General features: G+C 37.5%; 1 protein-coding gene across 1 annotated transcript in view; it reads right to left on the bottom strand.

Annotated features, from left to right (window-relative positions):
- Window positions 1-1,105: 1,105 nt before the first annotated feature.
- Window positions 1,106-18,394, bottom strand: part of LOC104288866 (glutamate receptor ionotropic, delta-2-like) — a gene marked incomplete at its 3' end in the record, with an annotated part of 606,323 nt that continues 589,034 nt past the window's right edge. The window contains exon 10 of the mRNA XM_009887740.1: window positions 1,106-1,303. Coding sequence (XP_009886042.1) covers window positions 1,106-1,303 — 198 coding nt within the window. The remainder of the gene's footprint in view (window positions 1,304-18,394) is intronic.

The raw sequence follows: 18,394 nt of genomic DNA, 5'->3' as shown, positions 1-18,394 counted from the left end.
GGGGTTTGTTTTTTTTTTCTTTTTTAATATTTTTTTCCTTTTACTGCAAGACTTATTTTCCAGCATTTTGCTAAATTTTAGTTGAAGTATTTAATGATTAGGCCCTGTATCTGACTGCATTGCTCCTTACTCTTTGCTGTGATTATCAATTAAATGCCACCTGCAGATTTGGAAAAGCACTTCCGTAAACAACCAGTAAGTTATTTACGTGAATATCTGCTGCAGTTATTTAAGGAAAACCACAAATGTAGGTCCCTATAGCTGCAAAAGCTGCCTCTACAGGTTAACTAAGAGCCAAATAAGATATATATGTTCACGGCACAAAAGAGATATCAGCAGAATAAAGTCTGCATAGCCCTGTCTTTCTCTCTTAATGGGAGAAAATGCAAAGAGACAAGATGTTAAGAGAGGGGAAAACAAAAAAGAAAAATATGGCACATTTACTTGGTTTAATTTATTTATGATACAATATTGAACATTTAATGTAAAATTAAGTAGACTAAATGATTTATTAATTACAGAATAGAGAACATACTACTCTTGATTCATACATCTACATAATGTAAGTGTTATTATATATCAGTAAAACATTTTCTGTTGATATACTTCATGTATTCATCACACCAACATTTTTCTAAGTGCTATACATTATTAATGTAATGTATCGCTAATTACTGCAACACCAATTTTTCCTCTTTCGAACAGCCTCTTCAACTCATTTGTGTCAGGTCTTGCCAAATTAATTAGGATGCTGTGCATCCCATTATTTGACTGTATTCAGATTTCATGCTGCTGTACTTTGGTTGGAAAAAAGACATTGCCCTGTTTCTTAAATAGTTACCAGCAAACACCATTTCTACCTTTTTCTTTACTGTCCTTCTGTTGTACTGTCAATCTGTTGTTCATTTTGCTGGCCCGTCCAGCCCAAACCGCAACAACCTCCCAATTCACCCGGTTATACCACCAAATGCTGGCGACAGAGGCAAAGAACAAAGTGTTATTGCTGACTCATTAAAAAAGGTTACTGGCTGATGGAAACATAACATACCATGTACTATTTGGCTTTATCATGTGACCTTATTTAGTAAGTTATTAAAAACCTTACCTTAAATACCAGTTCTCCTATCAGTCCGTTCCATGACCCATCATCCTGAGGACTCCCATACTTGTGATCTGGTGCAACATAAATTTCATATTTAAAGCCGAGGTAAGTGGCCAAGGCTTCCAGCACGTCTATTGAGAAGCCCTGATACTTCTTCGGTTTTCCCAGAACATTTTCAGACACCATGACAAAGGGCTCTTCCTAAATAGAAAACAAAGGAGGCAACTGTTAGTAAAGAAATTACATGCCACATCTGGGTGCTGTTTTATTTTTTTTTTTTAAAGTAAAGGAGGAACTATTTAAATACCATTTATACAAAACTTTCGGAAAACACATTGTTAGTTGTGTCTCTTGCATTCTGCAAAATGCTATTTTGTCATGTATTTACTTCAACGGAGAAATTTTCTTCTCTACTATGTATTTCAGAAGTAAATCATCTGTTGTAACATTACAACTGTAATGCTTTTCAGTAGTGCCTTCTGTCCGCACTTATGCTCAGCAGGGCAGACATGCACTCATAAGTCTGTCCATAAATATGGAGGATTCTACAGTGCTGCCAGTTTCCACTGGCTTGGCAAACACTGTATCTGACAAACACAAGTACTAATCCATGCTGTAAGGAATGAAAAACGTGGCAAAATGGGTTGTACCACAGAAACACGCCTATCTCTTGTCCTTCTCCAATCTGAATCTGAATATAAATTAGTTGACTTTAAATAGTTCTATCCAAAGAGCATCCATTTCATTAGTTTCAGGAGAGTCAATTTTGGGACATAAGTTTGTCTATAAGAACAATTGGTGAATATTCATCAAAAAGATGACCATAATAAAGGACGCAAATAGATACTAAAAGTTGGAATTGGTTGTTAAGATTTCCAAACAATATGCTTTTCTTTTCCTTTTCCCCAGGATCTGTAATTGTTCTCTCCATTTTTGTTCTATTAATATTTCTAATAACATTCTCACAAAGAGATGATTTTTTTTGGTAACTTTAATTTCTTTTTTCCTGTGTTATTCTTCCTGTTGAGTATTTAATTTCTAGACATTCCCCTTCACATCTTTTTTAAAATAAAACACAAAAAGAGATCGTATTTCTGAGCACAAAAAATATATTTGCCATAGATAGATCTCACTTATGCTTGTTCTTTATTTCCTCTGAGAACACCTGTCTGATCTACCTAAGTAGATCAAAAGTATCAATTCCCCCCCAAAAACATGAAGGCATTGTAACTTAGGGTTGGTTTTTTTTCAAATATGCTACATTTCTTCATTTTAATTCTTTACATGGTGTTGTAATTTAATATGAGTTCATCAGAAACATCTTTTCTGAGGAGCAAAAAGTTAGTTTTGGCTTGTCACAGCTTGGCCATGACAGGCATATGAAATCACTTCCTGACCACTTCCTCCTAGTCTGCATAACACACAAGCATACAGATGAAACCAGAATTGATTTTCCACGGTATTTGTGGCCCAAACTTTAATTGTATCTCCAGAGGCATTTTGTTGGTGTTGATTTTTTTTTTTAATTATTATTATTCTACTACTCATCTCTGTCAATGACTTTGAAGCCAAAGTACTTTTCACAAATATTTCACTAATACTTCCCTAAATACTTTTAGTTTCTTAGTATGTCACTCTGTATGAACAGGTATCACTGAACTGCAGGCAGGATGTTCTTGGAATAAGAAAGCATCATTTGTAAATGCTTGAGTTAATATTCATGAGGATAGCCACACTAGGATGCTGCCAAAGAAGCAAGGATGCTGCCAAAGAAGCAGGGATGCAACCAGACTGTGCTTGTAGGATGTTGTTTTCTGACTGCAGGAAATCCAGAAGAAAAAAAAAAAAAACAAACACCAAAACCCTCAAAACCAAACCAAAACCCCAAACCAACCAAACAAAAAACCACCAGGAAAAAAAAAAGGCAGAAAGGTTGATGGTCTCAAGTTATTGTGTCCCGATTGTCAGATAGAACTTCTTTCTTCCAGATTTTCCAAGATCAAACAAATGGAATAAAAATGAAGGACAAGTGCAAGTGAATTTTTAAGTAGTTCTCCAGCACCTGGGTTCCAGAACATTGACAGAAGTGAGACTAAGTTGATGAAAGCCTCTCCTAAATGAAAACACAGAGTGAATTCAGCTTTACTGATCACTTGGATAAGATATTACCCACATACAGACTCAAAACTGCTGGAAAAAATTGTTTAAATGTTTCCACAAAAAATATAAATAACGTAATTTATCAATCTAAGCACATTATGCAAAAAATTCTAAAGGTTTGTGTGTACAAAGGTGTTTTAGAAGTTGATAATTTTCATATTAGAAAGGATTTATTCTTATCACTTCTAAGTTATTAGAAAATAGTTGCTCATAAACTGAATTTTTATTCAGTTAGTTAAAAAGCAATTGCTAATTGTACTGATTTAAAACACTGTTTAAAATGCAGTGTGTCACGACTAATTTCAGTCTTTTATTAAGCTATGTAATATTGTTTGCTGTTGAGAGATTTACAATCCCGCCAAACGTCTGGTGTGCTATACATTTAATGAAATACAAATAATCAAATAGCTTTATGCAAAGCAGCTAACACTTCCCAATTTCTGTTGAAGCCTGCAGCAGCAAAATATTTAATCATATTCTAAACAAAACAAAACACATCTTTAGCTATGTTTTTTTGTAATTGTTTGCATTTCTCAGAAGGCATTAACAAAGGACAAAAATATTTGTCTTGATGCCCCCCCAAATGCTGCAAGCTGAAACTATGCCGGTTGTCTTTTTGTACACTGGAAGGGTGTTATGGGAGGTCCTATGGAAAAAGACATATATTCCTACGACATTTGTGTTAAAATGATTGTCTCCACCCTTGAGAAAGCAGATGTTGTAGCAAGAAAATACACAAAATAAAACCAGTCAACACATTTCTCACCTACTGAACAGAAAAGTAATTAGAACAAAAAAATAAGCTCATAGAAAGTAGGTGTCAAAAATTCACAAGCTAACTAATGAGTTTGAAGGTGGCAAAACTCACCTGGATAATGAAGCTTCCATTCAACCCCAATAAATTCAAGAAAATCCTGATACACTTCTCTCTGAAGTAAGTGGTAATTCGCACTATATGAGCAGGTCTTTGTCAGAGAAGCCATACGATCACCATCCTTGGAGACATTCAAAACTCACCTCGACACAGTCCTCAACAACCTACTCTAACACTGGCCCTGCTTCACCCAGATGCCATCCAAAGGTCCCTTCAAACCTAAATTGTTCCAAGATGCAGTGAAGTGATCAAAGGCAGGCTGCTGTTCCTGCTTCTCCTTTTCTTTCACTTTTGGAGACACCTCTCTAGGGGACTGATGAGCCTCTGTGGGGCAAGAGCAGACTTCACAGCCTGTAAAGTCGGGGAAGTCTGGAAAAGCAAAGAAGTCATAACGTGCATGACCAAGGAGGAAAAGAAAAGGAAATGAATGGATTGCTGCCCCTTCACTTCTTGGTCTTGCGGATGATCTGCCTCATGTCTGATGAGCCCCATAGCCATCAGATATATTTAGTCGATGGCTTTACATCCAACCTCAATGGAGATCCTTTAAGAGAGGAGCTACTTTCCTTTTACTTTACCATCAATGTGCCTCCTTGTCAAGTGAACGCAGCACTACCAAGCCCGTGATAAGGACTCCTTCTCAAAATAGCTCTGTGGTTATCACTGCCTGGTTTCTTCATGGGATCTAAGCTCTGTTGCCCTGATACAGAGGAGGATGTGTTTAAGACTCGATGTGGATCAAAGGATTTTACAGTGTTGTGGGTTAACCCTGGTAGACAGCTAAGCACCACACAGCCAATACCACCTGCAGCAAAATGAAAGTCATCAGCAAACAGGTAAAATTGATCGTGGGTGAAGGTGTGCATATTGCTTTTTACAACTGTAAGAAGGGAAATTCTAGTTCCAAAGATGATTACCCCCTGAGCAACAGAAGCTGCAAAATGTTAGCACGTCTTCGGAAGGCTAAAGGCAGACCCTAAGTCAGGCAACATGGCATAAAAAAAAGGAAAGTGTTGGGAAAGACGACATGATAGCACAAGTACATTCAAGAAGCAGCTCACAAAAACACTCGTCTCCATTCATTTACTTATTATCACTAGGTTTAATAAAACTTTTTAAGGAAGAAGCTACACATTAAGACTCACATAGGTTATCAACATGCTACACATTAAGACTGATATAATTTAAAATCCTCCTCCCATCAGAGCAACTAGCTACTTTCTTATGCAATAGCTCTGGTGATGCTTGGTTCCCTTATTAAGAGTAATTCTACTACTCAGCCATCACAAATATACTCAGTTTTTGTCAGGTGAGTTGATCTGATTGCCAGGGGTCCAGACAACTGCCAGAGCCTGTTGCGATGGGGGAAGACATGGACACTCAATATGAGCAATCAGCAAGCTTCGTTTATCGAATAGCACAACTGTCTTTTATAATTAGCTAATACATACATGTTTCCATAATACAGCATTCTGATTGGTTCATCACTCCAGCCCTTAGCTCCTTATTTGCGGTTAGTTACCTCTTCTTCTCCCATGCAGCTTCTCCCTCTTTTCCCATGCCTGAGCGATCACAGGCTTCTCATTACCGTGTAGCCCCTGCAGTCAGGGTTAGGGTGGCCTCGCCAATTTAGCAATCACAGGAGCTGAGTCCGATGTTTCCCAAGCTCCTGCTCGGCCAGCTGGATCATATCTATGTTCCCCTTCTCAGCTAGCCAATTTCCCACAAGAGCCAGGACAAGTGATGGAGTAAGACTGCACAAGCAGAAGTGAGGAAGTTCCAAGAATGTGCCCTTTTGGTATCAGGGGATGGTTCAACAGCTCAGACACCTTATCCAAATCTATCTTCAGATGTGCAACACAATATTATTTGAGCACATTTCACAAATTAGGGTTTATCACTGAAATACTTGGTTGAGTAAGAAGAGTTATCACCACCATTTTCTATATGGAGAACTGAAACGCACAGATTTCATGACTTGTACAGATGAGAACTGAATCCAAGTGTGCTGGGTCAGGGATAAACGCCTTAACCATAGACTGCATTCCCTCTATCTTATTTTAATGCTTCAAAATATTTGTACTTACATATGTATCTGTGTTCTGATGAACCGTAAGTGTAAGAGCAGGGAAACCACTAGAGGAAAGCACGCATTAGATGAGAACAAAGGAAGGTGGGATCCAAAAATTAGATGTCTAGACTCAGGGAGAGAAAAGTCTTACTCTTGAAAGGACTGCTCAGTGACTGAAAGTGGACAACAGAGACTGTACAGGGAGAACTGATAGCAGGGCAATATAGGCACAAAAAGAAATCTCACACCTCCAAACCCCAGCCCTCAACCTCTGCCCTGAACTTTAAAACAGTGGGAAGTAGTGGATGAAGAATTTATTTGGTTTTATTTTAAACATATCAGTGGAAATCAGAGGTTGCTAGTATAGAACTTAGAGCAGTGTGGATGCAAGATTAGTAGAAAAAAAAAAGTTACACTTTATTGCTTTTTTCCAACAAGATAAAGGGCTAAAAGTTTTGCCTATTCAGAACTTAGGTTCTGGTGCACATAAAAATGAAGTTACAAGTTTTTGTAAGTGGTTTAAGAGTCTAAGATTGAAAGTACAAAATATAGTTTTTATTTACTCTGATGAAATTCTCAGACATATGCCAATAATTTGGCTGTAATAGTTGGTCTGAAGTAATCTTTTTATATCCTTTATTAGACCACCTAATAAAGTTAAAAATAAGAAAGAAGAGAAAAGCTTTTGGGCAGAGAAGACCTTCACATTTGAAAACAGAAGGAGCAATACTCAAGCTAAATGGCAGAAAAGAACAATTACTCAGAGTTTAACTTGGTTATGTTACTTAATTAGACAATCAAAGAGAAACACTGGTTTCTAACTGTGCTACAGAGGTGGGTGATAAAGTCATGCAATAAATTCAGACCTGAGAGGAGGCAGGGAAGGAGAGGAAAAGAATGATTGCTTGTGAAGTGTTCAGGGACAACTTACATGTAGGGAAGAAGTATATCCCTAAACCCAGAGTCTCTGTTCAGGATGATTTTTAGCCACCAGTAGAATAGTGATTTTAAATGCCAAGCCTTAATAGTCATATTTTAGTTCTTTAATGAAAATAGGGTTTTGGAGGTTCTGGTATCCTTGTCTAGATTTTCTCTTTTTGGACAAATTACAGAAAACTCTCTTGAAAGAACAGAAAAAGCACCACTCAAATCTTCAACACAGCAGTCTAAACATGTGAGAGGAAGAAAAAGTTGCATTCAGTGGTCTGTGTGCAACGAAGTGGTGGTCTCAGCTCAGCTGTTAATGATTTTATGTGCACACCACATCATCAGGAGATCACTGAATGGGCAAAAAGACAGATTTTCTCTGTCTTGTTACAAGGGGAGATTCTGTGGCTTTAAGTTGAGACTTATTTCAGGATAGAAGCTATATGGAGCCATGATACATTTACGAGAGTCCTATGCTTGCTCTAAAGATACAAATGTTAAAAAAAAAAAAAAAAAGGATGTGCTTTATAAATGGAAAAGTAAACGCAAACCAAAACATTGGGATTATTCTCTTGCTCAGCTGAATCCTCTTTTCCCATTAGCTTGGGCAGAAAAACTTCCTAGCCAGGAGGCTATGCAGAAATTACTACGTAAACTAAAAGTTATTGACTTGTGAGATCAGAGAAACGGATCACTGCTGGGATTTACAACACGTATTGGGGTTTGACTCTAAAACTGCAGATGGATGGCCTTATGTGCTTCTACTATGTTTGGAAGAGAGTTTTGAAATTAGGTAATTATATGGGTGGTTAGAATTCATAAAGCATGTGAAAATGACCTCTGTGTCTACTCATTAGAAATTTCTGAACACAATGGGATATAGTACTTTAATATTGACACTATATTCATTAAGTGGAACTCTCTATTCATTAAAACTTCCCTTCTTCTCCACTGAAAGTAGAAAGAGAGAAGAAAAAACAGAAGCAAGAAATGGAGCTCGGTTGTGGGCAAGACTGTCAATCTGTACTTAGCACTGACTTTAGAAACAGTGGACAGACACATTAAATGATTCACATAGCCCAAGTAGAGCCTCAGAAATCACATGAAATAAACATTCACTGTAATACTTTGAAGCTCCCATGACCTGCAAACGTTAAGAAAATGCTCCTAAAACTGAAATTCACTCTCATTACTGGATCTCTCAACTCCCTTCCAATGGCTGCTGGATGACCAAGCACAGCCATTATAACCAACAAGAAGCACTAAGTCTCATAAACCATAACCAAAACATTTTCAGGCACAGGATGCTAATGTCTTGTTGCTAGGCATAATTACTCTCCTTGACTCATAAAACAATTAACCTCCCACTTTTAAATGTTAGCCATTTTGAATTTCTTTCCCCAAAAGATTTCAGTGAAATCTGCAGCCCCAAATACTTAATTTCCTCAAGTGCTTTATTGACCACTGTTTGGGGGATTTTATTTGGCTAGGAACAGCACAGCAGCTTGTTATTTTTAATTGAACAGCAATTTACATTACTTCATGTTAGAATCAATGACCAAAATTTAATGGAAACATTTCATTCTCTCATTACAGAAATTCTCCCACTAGCAACGGTTACAAAAGTTGCTGCGAAACAACACAATCCCCACCCCTTAATAACACTAAAACAAAGATGAAGGTTTCAAACCTACAAAATATTGAATAATTAAAGTATTATACTCATTTAATATCCTATTGTGCCAACGGCCTGTGTAACAGTATTGGCATCAAAAAGCACTGTTCTTGAATCCTGTGCTTTTCAAATAGACTGATCAGAAAGTCAGTTGTACTAACAGAAAAGTCGCCTTGCCTGCAGCAAGGAGCTAGCTCACATCCCAGAAGCTGAATACAATATTAAAGGAAGGGGATTTTGCATTTGACCTTTATTTACCACTGTCCTTATGCATGTGCTTAGTCTCCCACTTTTTTAATGACAGTTTTATCGTCATCTTCAACAAGACATGAGTTTGTGCTTTCAGCTACAATACTCTAAACAATATTTTTTCTCCTGAATTAAATGGTGGCTTCTGGATTTATTATGCTATTTAGTTTAGTGCTACTTAGAAGAAACAAACAAAAAATGTTAGCACCTCTCCCCAATACTTCCCGTTGCTCTGCAATGGGACTAAGGCTTCTTTCAATGAGATCTACAGCAATGGTCTATTAGGATGCAGCCAAGCTTTGTGCATTGATTTTAATTCACAATAACTTAATGCACCTAACAGCTCTTTCTGAACCATTATAGCTATATGATAGGAATATGGATTGAGATTGGAATCAATTGGAATGTTTTAGAGTATGTCTAAACAGCACAATGTGAGCTTTAATGTAGCTAGCTCAGATACTGGAGTTAGCAAAATTGTAGTATGGGTATATTAACCTGCTGGGAGCTGCATTGTACTTCTTCCAGCAGCCATGCAAAAGCTCCTATTCATAACGAATTCATATAATAACTTCATGACATTGCACTGTCATGCAGTTCACCTCCTCTTCTATCTTGCATAGTACGGAAAGATAATTACAATCAGAGTAAGAACCCCTTTCTGTTTAAAAGCCAAATTTCCCGTGTGCTCCGTGAACTGTATGAATCACTCTGGAATGCAAAGATGCCCACAGAGCACATGGGAAAGCGTCAGCGAGCAGATAAGAGCTAAGGAGCCTTGAGAGGTGGCCCCTGACATACGGATAAGTTAGTTTGGTCCTACCAGGTTTCGCATTGCACCTATCTTACTGCCAAACGGTGGCCCCAGTCAGGCCCAAAACATTTGAATTCCTTGATGTTCACCTCATCTAGTATATAGCACCTGCTACTTTAGAAAAATGGATTTGAAGTATTAATTGAAAACAAAAGGGGCTGGGTTGCCCAGCAGGCTCTGAGATTAAAGCTTGTAAAACAAATGATCAAACTAGGCACGTGTGGTGGGAATAACTGTAAGGTTATTTACCTCTTTGGATACAAGCGAGGTAGCTCAAAGGGACGTAAACCAGCTATTAAATGTAACCTGTGCCCAGTCAGTAGCAATTTCAATTTGGCACTTATATGGGGGGGGGGGGGTGAAATGAAAAGACAGGCTCTGCCTCTATCAAGGGATTAGCTTCTGTTGTTATAACAATAATTTTAACTATTAGTATTTTGAGGAAATCCCATCACAGTACAGTACCACTTGAGAAAAAAAAAAAATCAAAGCATTTTCCAAAAGAAACCCAAATACACATGCAAGTACTTGCAGACAGACGAAAATGGAATGGAAGGATTAGGGGGAGGAGACGACACCAAACCTAAATCTCTGGCAAAGTGAGGAAGACCTAATCAACATACACTCTGCCCCAATGGGTGCTTGTGCCCCAATTATGGTGGCTCAGTTATCAACACTAATCAATTGCAAGGGAACAGCTGAAATGGCTCCTGTCCTCCTTTTCTCCTTAGTAAAGTAACCCTAAACAGGCCTGGCAACCCTCGGAAGAGAAGCAGGGCAGATGGTTGAGGGCAGGAGGCACATTAGGAACCTCATTTTCTTCCATGTCTGTTTACATGTCACCATTCTTAGTCCAGAAGAAAGAAATGTACAAAATCCACTCCTCTCTGCCTCATTGCTTTAATACTACCATTTTCTCTGCAATGATATTAAAGATTCAATTTTTTTATCAAGCACCCAAGTACATTAAATATACTGATGTGCATGTAATGGTAGCATACTGTAGTAGGAGGAGTAGTGTAGAAATATGGCCAATATAATGGCAGAGATAAAGGTATGGAGGTCTGGAAGGGATTGGCATCTCAGCTGACTGGCACAGCGTAGAAAGTCTGAGCTTAATTCAGTGTGTGGCACTAATATGTATTCTGGAATTTTATGCCTGTGCAGCAAGCAAGGATGTGTACAGTCAGTGCATGAAGGCACCAGAGCTTAAGGAGCAACTTTTATCTGCTAACAGCTTCCGAAATGCTGAACAGCAGTGCAAACTAGAAAAATAGTTGGTGCTATTTGTTATGCAGGGTAAGGAAGGAAAAAAGGTAAGGAGGGAGAAAGACACGTATCAAGTCTTCCCTTGAAAGTTCATAATTATAACTGCCACATAATGCAATTATTACCAACTTTCAGCCTTAAAGTTTCTGTCTGCTTGAGAACACAACCCAAAACCTAGGGAACTTTAGGAAAAAGCTGTCTCACTGTGGAGCCAGTATTTCCCAGCACTGTCTCCTTGCTTTCTAACAATAGCTAGCTCAACCAAAGTCTAAATGTCTTTCCTTATTTTCAGAAATTAAAGTGTCTATGTGAAGACCATGGGATAACGTAATCAGGCTTAGAACTGCAATAGAAATGCCTATTTTTTTTTTACAATTAAATTGTTTCTAAACAGTACCTTCCTAAGATGAAATCTTTACTTAAGAAGCAGTATTAAACACATTACATAGAGTCTGGGGATAACAACATTATTACATTTCATGCATACTCTATATTTAAAAATATCTAAATTACACATAATTCCAACTAAAGTTCCTGAATAGACTTAGATCAACACAAACTGCTCCTGCAACCACCTCTCCTTAGTCTGTAATTCTCTCTACATGTTACTATGTTGTTTTTTTCCAGGAATACCAACCTATTTTCTTTTATTTGCCTAGAGACAGATATGGTTTCATGGAAATGCAAGCTAGAAAGGACCTCTATTCTTTCCTTTCTCTGACTCAGAATAAAACTGCCGAGACTAAGCAAAACAAACATAAACCTACTCTTCCTGGACACTCCTCTGACAAAGCAGAGTCCACAGCCTTCTTACAACGGAATACCTAAGTATTCTTTGCATTAGAACATGTAACAGGAGCTCCGAGAGCTGCTCTTACCTTGTGATGGGAAACATTTGCTGTAACGATTACTAGTTTGCTTATCCTTAAAATCATTGAGAAAACTTTTGACCAACTGAAAAGCAATTAAGTTCCATTTTTAACTTTAAAGTGATGATAATAACTTTTTAGGAGGCTAAAATACAATTCGTTCTCAACATACATCCCAAGCCATTTTAAAAATCCTCCTTACATTAGCAATAAGCAAGCTATTATTATAACCTGTAAAAGTGAATAATTTTTTTTTAACATAAAAATTTCAGTTTCAATAAATATTTGTCCAGAATCATGCCCTGAAATCTGAATTCAAGTTTCCAAGTTGGAAAATCTGCCCCATGAAAAGATATTCCAATACCAACTGACGTTTCCATAGGTGAAACCAGTCTTGTCCCGCGTATCTCATACCAAATGACAGCTTTCATGTCAACAACCAGGGTAACTATGAAGAATAGCAAATAGTGAGCCTAATCCTGTCATGCATCATTGCTCCTGATGATTTAATTCATTTACCAATGAAATGAACACCTCTACTACTGTTGCTATAACTTACCACCATTTCACTGAACATTTTTTTATAAAAGATTCATTCTTTCCCACTTCCTTCAAAGATGGATATGGGCAGCAAAAAGGAAGAGAAATCAAGACAGAGATTTGTTGCTGCCCAAGAGAGTTTGCATTCTTTAAAACTAGCAATGGAATATTCTAAAACTTCAAGCAGTTTTGAAATATTTTAACTGCAGCACACATGGCATATACCAAATACATTATTGAGTTATAGTATATAGAGATTTTATGGCAGACTCCAGACAGAATAAACTACATGACTCAGCTTTTCTGCCATTCAAACTCAGGAGCACAAATGGCCATCAACGAAGGATTTATCCCTTACAGGTTAAAGACTGAAATATGTTTGCGCAAAACACAAATACTACAACAGATGAAGACAGGTAATGTTTCTTGACCTTACCAGCTCCTAAGGCATTTCTGCTGCCACATGAAATTCACTATGGTGCAGTATAGTCCAACATGCCGATAATGTTGAGACACAGAGGACCACAGAATTTAGTATAATACATGCCTTAATTAAAATTATCTTTTTAAAAGATTGAAGGCACCGGTGCATAGAAACTGCAGCCTGACAGAACGAAGAAGGATTCACAGAAGTGCACACCATTCAATTGTGAAAGTGGGGAAAGAGATCAGGACTACATGTGAAAAGTGAGCACCAAAAAATGGGAGTAAATGGAAGAGACTTATATCTATGAATTTTATCTATGAATTTTATCTATGAATTAGAGAGATATAAAGAGAATTATATCTATGAGACTATTCTGATTGTACACTAAGATATTTATTCAGTATTTCCTGCTGCACCCCACACATAATCTTTGCCGCAGTTGATCTTTATTTTATAGTCATTCACTGATGTTTTTGTCCTGCCATTTTTTTTTTACCCTTTATCACTTTTGACTCTTTTTTCCTCTGCATATGCTTAAACACTGTCTTATTTTGTCTCTCTTATGCCTTTCCTTTTTCCTATTGCTCTGAAAGCTATGCCAGCTTCTTGGAAAGGACTTTTGTTACTTTGTTTAAACCAGTGTTGGAAGTCAAATTCCAAAGACAATTTCAGCTTTTAAAAACAGAACTTAGCTTCATATCTAATTTTTCATCTTTTCTCAGAGGTAAGTTCAATAGAAAAAGGGACTGAAGATGCAGACCTCCAGCCTGCTCGTGTCCCTAAAGATATCGTCTGCTTTCAGGTTTGTTTCTTTCCTAATCTGGACAACCAACGCTTATGCATTTAATGCCAACCTTTGAGAATTAAACCAGTCCAAACATGATAATATTTTTCCTGGTGTAAATGATGCTATTTTTCTTGCTATGCTTGTCTACCCTTCTGCCAGCCCTCTCAGTACAGCATGTCGCACACTGCCCACCTGGAGCCAAGGGTCACCAGACTGCCTCTGCTCCACCTAGCTCTGTGCAAGGAACCTAGGGAATAACTCTTAAGAAACAGTACACAGAGATGTACGGCAAAGCATAATTCAGTATCACTTGCTATTATTTTCCTTTCCTGCCTGCATTTTCAGAACCATCCAGATGTGAAAATATACGCCTACTGTTTGGGAGCTGTACCGAATTTTCATGTAAAGTCACAAATATATTTTGCACCATTAGGAAGTTGCACCTTACGCACTTTCAGAAAAGGCTCTGTACTTTTCAATCAACGTGTCAATTCTTTAAAATGGGGAATTTCAAACTTTTGCCTTTTTCAAGCAACAGGGGCTTTTTTAGAAACATGATTTTGTGAATACCTGCTGGCCTATTCATTGTCAAACAGGCCACATCTCATTCCATTTCTGACGGCTTAACATTCATATGAATAATTCATTAATTGCCGCTGCTACTAAAATGATATTATGAGAATAACTGCTGTATTCTAGCTCCCTTTCAAAACCAGCTCAGTTTCAAAACTGAGCCACTGAAAAAGCAAAGGATAAACTGAAATAGCCAAAATAGCTAAATTTGTTCTTGGACAATTGTTTGTCTGAACTTGTCTGGAGTCGTTAGGCTGACCTCTGATTGAGCTACTTTTCAGAAACTCAGAATACATTTCAGAAATTCACCAGCAAGTCACTTGAAAGAAGTAACTTGTCAAACACAAAGTTCAAACTTCGGCGGCATGAGGGGAAGCAGTCCAAGACAGAGACATTTGATATTTAAGTAAGACAAAATAAACCTTTCCTAGAGATGTAGTAAGTGTGGTACTAATCCAAGCCTGATGAAAATGTTGAATCACCTGTACGCAGGCATGACTACAGTTCCTCTACATATAAAACACAAAAAATTGTTTCTTATTCCTATTTATGCAAAGGAGAGAATTCCCATTAATTTCAGAGGAGCCAGGACTCACTGCCAAATGAAACCAGAGATTTCCAATTTGGGGACGTGCCGTATTCTGTCATGTTCACAAAGAAATTTTGCTTTGGATCTGCAGATGCATAGCCCATAATTATTAAATTTATCTAGGAAAAGGCATTAGTAGACGGATGCAGATGATGGGAATTGTTCAGCACTTGCTTTTTTGAGGGACTGCTTTGGGGAAATTAGTCACAATCATTTATCATTTTCAGACTGCAGAACATTTCATTTTATAATAAGTGTAATGCAGTATAACCCAGGTGTTGCAATTTGCTATCCTCTCAAATTCTACTGCAATTTTCAGAACCAGTCCTTTTCAACCTGAAGGCATAACAAAATGAAATTGGAAGAGGAGAAGGGTTGCTATCTAGAAAAAAAAGAGAGATTCAAAGTGTTAACAGAACAAATTAACAAAGTAATGTTAACTTTGCAAATCTCAATGAAAAAGAAACCCATTCAGATTCAGATGTATTATTATTTAATTTAGCGTAAGCCTTCTTGTTTCCCTGGATCAAGACCATACTGTTAGAAACTGGCAGAATTAATAACAATAACTAATCATTCATAGTCAATAACAGATTCTTTACTTTTAACAGAAAGATACTGGCTTAATCGAAGAATTCTGAGAAAGATGGAAAAGGAAGTGTGATAAAGATCATCGCTAAAATAAAGTTGATGGGTGAAATCCCTCCTGCACACACATCAAAGGCAAGAGTCACACATTTTCATCAGATAGGTTAAATACAAATATCTAGTTTTGTCCTATCCAGCAGATCTAAAACCAGATGAACACTGCACTTCCACATACTACTACGGCCTTGATTTACCTGAAAGAGTTCTGTTGATTTGTCCAAACTATAACTTGAATTTTTTATTCTGTTTCACAAAATTAATAGCCTTAACAGCAAGTATCCTTTGATAATAGTTGTAAAATGAAAAGAGCTTAATGAAAGTCTAGTCAGTGTCTTTGCTGACCAAGTTTTTCTGAGAACAGTTTTTTCTAATTTGAGTAACAACAAAGAGAGGGACCAAAAGTCTAATTTTAAAACGAGAGAAAACAAGTACTAATATTTTTATATAGCTTTGCTTCATTTCCAGTGTTATGGCACCCCGGCTAAGACTCCCCTCAAGTTCAAATATTTTATTATATCTACTTATTCATTCTGTTCCAGTAAAAATAACATAATTGCACCATTGTAATAAGCTGTGTGAATGAAGATGGGAACCAAGCTATAACTAGCAACTACTAAAGGTCCTATAAATTTATCCTATAGCAACATATATGTTAGAAGTAATGATATACTGATGACAGCTGTATTTTAAGTCTCAGATTAAACTAAGACTTAGAAGTCAGCATATCCTCCTGAATAACCCTTACTTATACATAATAAGAGCAGTAAAAGAAACTACTAGAAGGTAAGCACCCTAAATAACGCTCTGTCACTCACAGGGGTGGCAGCAACATCTGTGGATATCCAAAGATTAGAAGAGGTTAAAAATAATTAGTAATTTGCAATTCTGGCATCTGCACTGTCCAACTTCTCTTCAAGCTTTCAGTTAGTAACTTGATTTTCTGTCAGTGCCTGCCTGTCTGCCTCTCTCTCTCTCAGCCAGTTGAGTTTGTGGATAAGGGAGAAATGGTATTTTATCTTCTTGATTTCTGGTATTTGGGGGAAAGTACCATCAGTCAAGGGAACTGCTAGTGAAAAATATTGTTTCTGGCTCGTGAGTTTAAATACTTGCTTCCTCCCTTTATTCACACAGTTTACAAAATCCTTGCCTCTCATCTTTGCTGAGTAAAATCAAACAAACCATGATTTATAGTGTGGTTCACAGTCAGTTTTATCTAGGTTGGACTGACCAGCCACGCAAAGCTCTACAACTTTAAGAGAATTAAGGAAGTCTTATGCTATGAAGCCAATATGAATCATTTGCATCTTCCCCATATACTGCCTTCAGTGCACATTCTACATAAAACGAGAGTCAGTTATTAAGTTAGCAGATTTTAACACAGCACACAATTCAGACTACTTGTGCCTTTCACTAGTTGTGCATGCAAGTTGTCACCAGTTGTGCTTTAAAACTGTCAACAAAACCAAATGTTTTTTGTGTGCTCACGGGAGGCGGCGTGTGAGGACTGCGGTGAGGAGAGTGAGCTGCCATGTGCTGTGTGCTGAACTTTAAATATCTACCTTCTGTTTTTATTATTAATATAGCATCCTATCAGCATAACTAATGACTTTTTTCTGTATTTTTGCAAGTTGTTAAATATTCATGCTATAATGACTTGAAAGAAGAATGCTCTCTGGCAAGCTAACTAAAATAACCAGGGATGAAATCAGAAGAATAGAGTGGAAGAGTGGGAAGAAGAAGAAATAAGAAAAAAATTTCCAAGACTAATTTGAATTTATTTTCCTAGACAACAACCGCAGATCATTTTTGTCAACCAATTAATGTGAGTATCAGGCAAAACACAAAGACCAGCCGTTGCCACCATGATGCTGTTTTGATGAATATGCAATTAAAGTGTAAACAAGCCCACCCTACTGCTTTGTCTTTTTCTGCACATTCATCCTTCTTACTCAGTTGGGGTCTTTTTGTTTTGTTTTCTTTTGTAGTTATTATCACAGGAAATTCTCTACCATACTAAGATCTGGAACAGACTGATACCTTGACAGATAATAGCTTTTAAAGACCCATAAAATAATTGGAGGGGTACAAAACTGCTCTGTCTGTGGCACTGACATGCTCTGGTGATTTCCCTTTCCACCCCTGACTGACCCTTTCCTTCATGATGCAATGTCAGCAATGCAAACCGTGGAAACCACTCTTGCCTTGTGCTTTATAAGCAAGCGGTCAGGCCCTCAAACACCGAATCGGTAATGAAAACCACGAGTAGATAACAGAGAGAGGGAAATAGCTCAATATAACCTTTACAGTTCTGCAGCACTGGGTCAGCTTTGTGTTTGGGCATTGGTTCAAAGAGGCCTATACATCTCATATTCATTTCTTTTTCTTTTATTTTTTTTTTTCAATCTTTCTTTCCACTCTTAAGAACTTCCGCTCAAACAGCCAAAGTTTATGACAGGGAATACACTAGCCTCATATCACAAAATACCTTCCTATTCTGGTAGATGTTTTCGGTTCAGCTTTAAACCAACAGCTTCACTGCAGCTGCTTAATGCAAGGTGTTCACACGGGGGGGAAGAATCTGGCTGAAGAAGAGCTAGGAGGGGACAGTAGATGTTTTACTGAACTAACATTTCTCACCCTAAGTTGATCTTGAATATTTTCTGAGTGCAGCAATTTGCTCTCTATTTGGCAAGGTAATTGGAAGGCAGCTACATCTTATGAATCATTTAGAGTTTCAACTAGGTAAACTTTAGCTAACAGGGCACTTCGTAAGTTCATATGGTTTTGTTATCTAATCTAGTACGTGCCTGTGGAAGAAAT

This window comes from Charadrius vociferus, unplaced genomic scaffold (genome assembly GCF_000708025.1).
Source record: "Charadrius vociferus isolate BGI_N301 unplaced genomic scaffold, ASM70802v2 scaffold296, whole genome shotgun sequence".
In the NCBI taxonomy this organism is placed as follows: domain Eukaryota; kingdom Metazoa; phylum Chordata; class Aves; order Charadriiformes; family Charadriidae; genus Charadrius; species Charadrius vociferus.
Note: the sequence above shows the minus strand (reverse complement) of the source record. Positions and strands in the feature narration are given on the sequence as shown.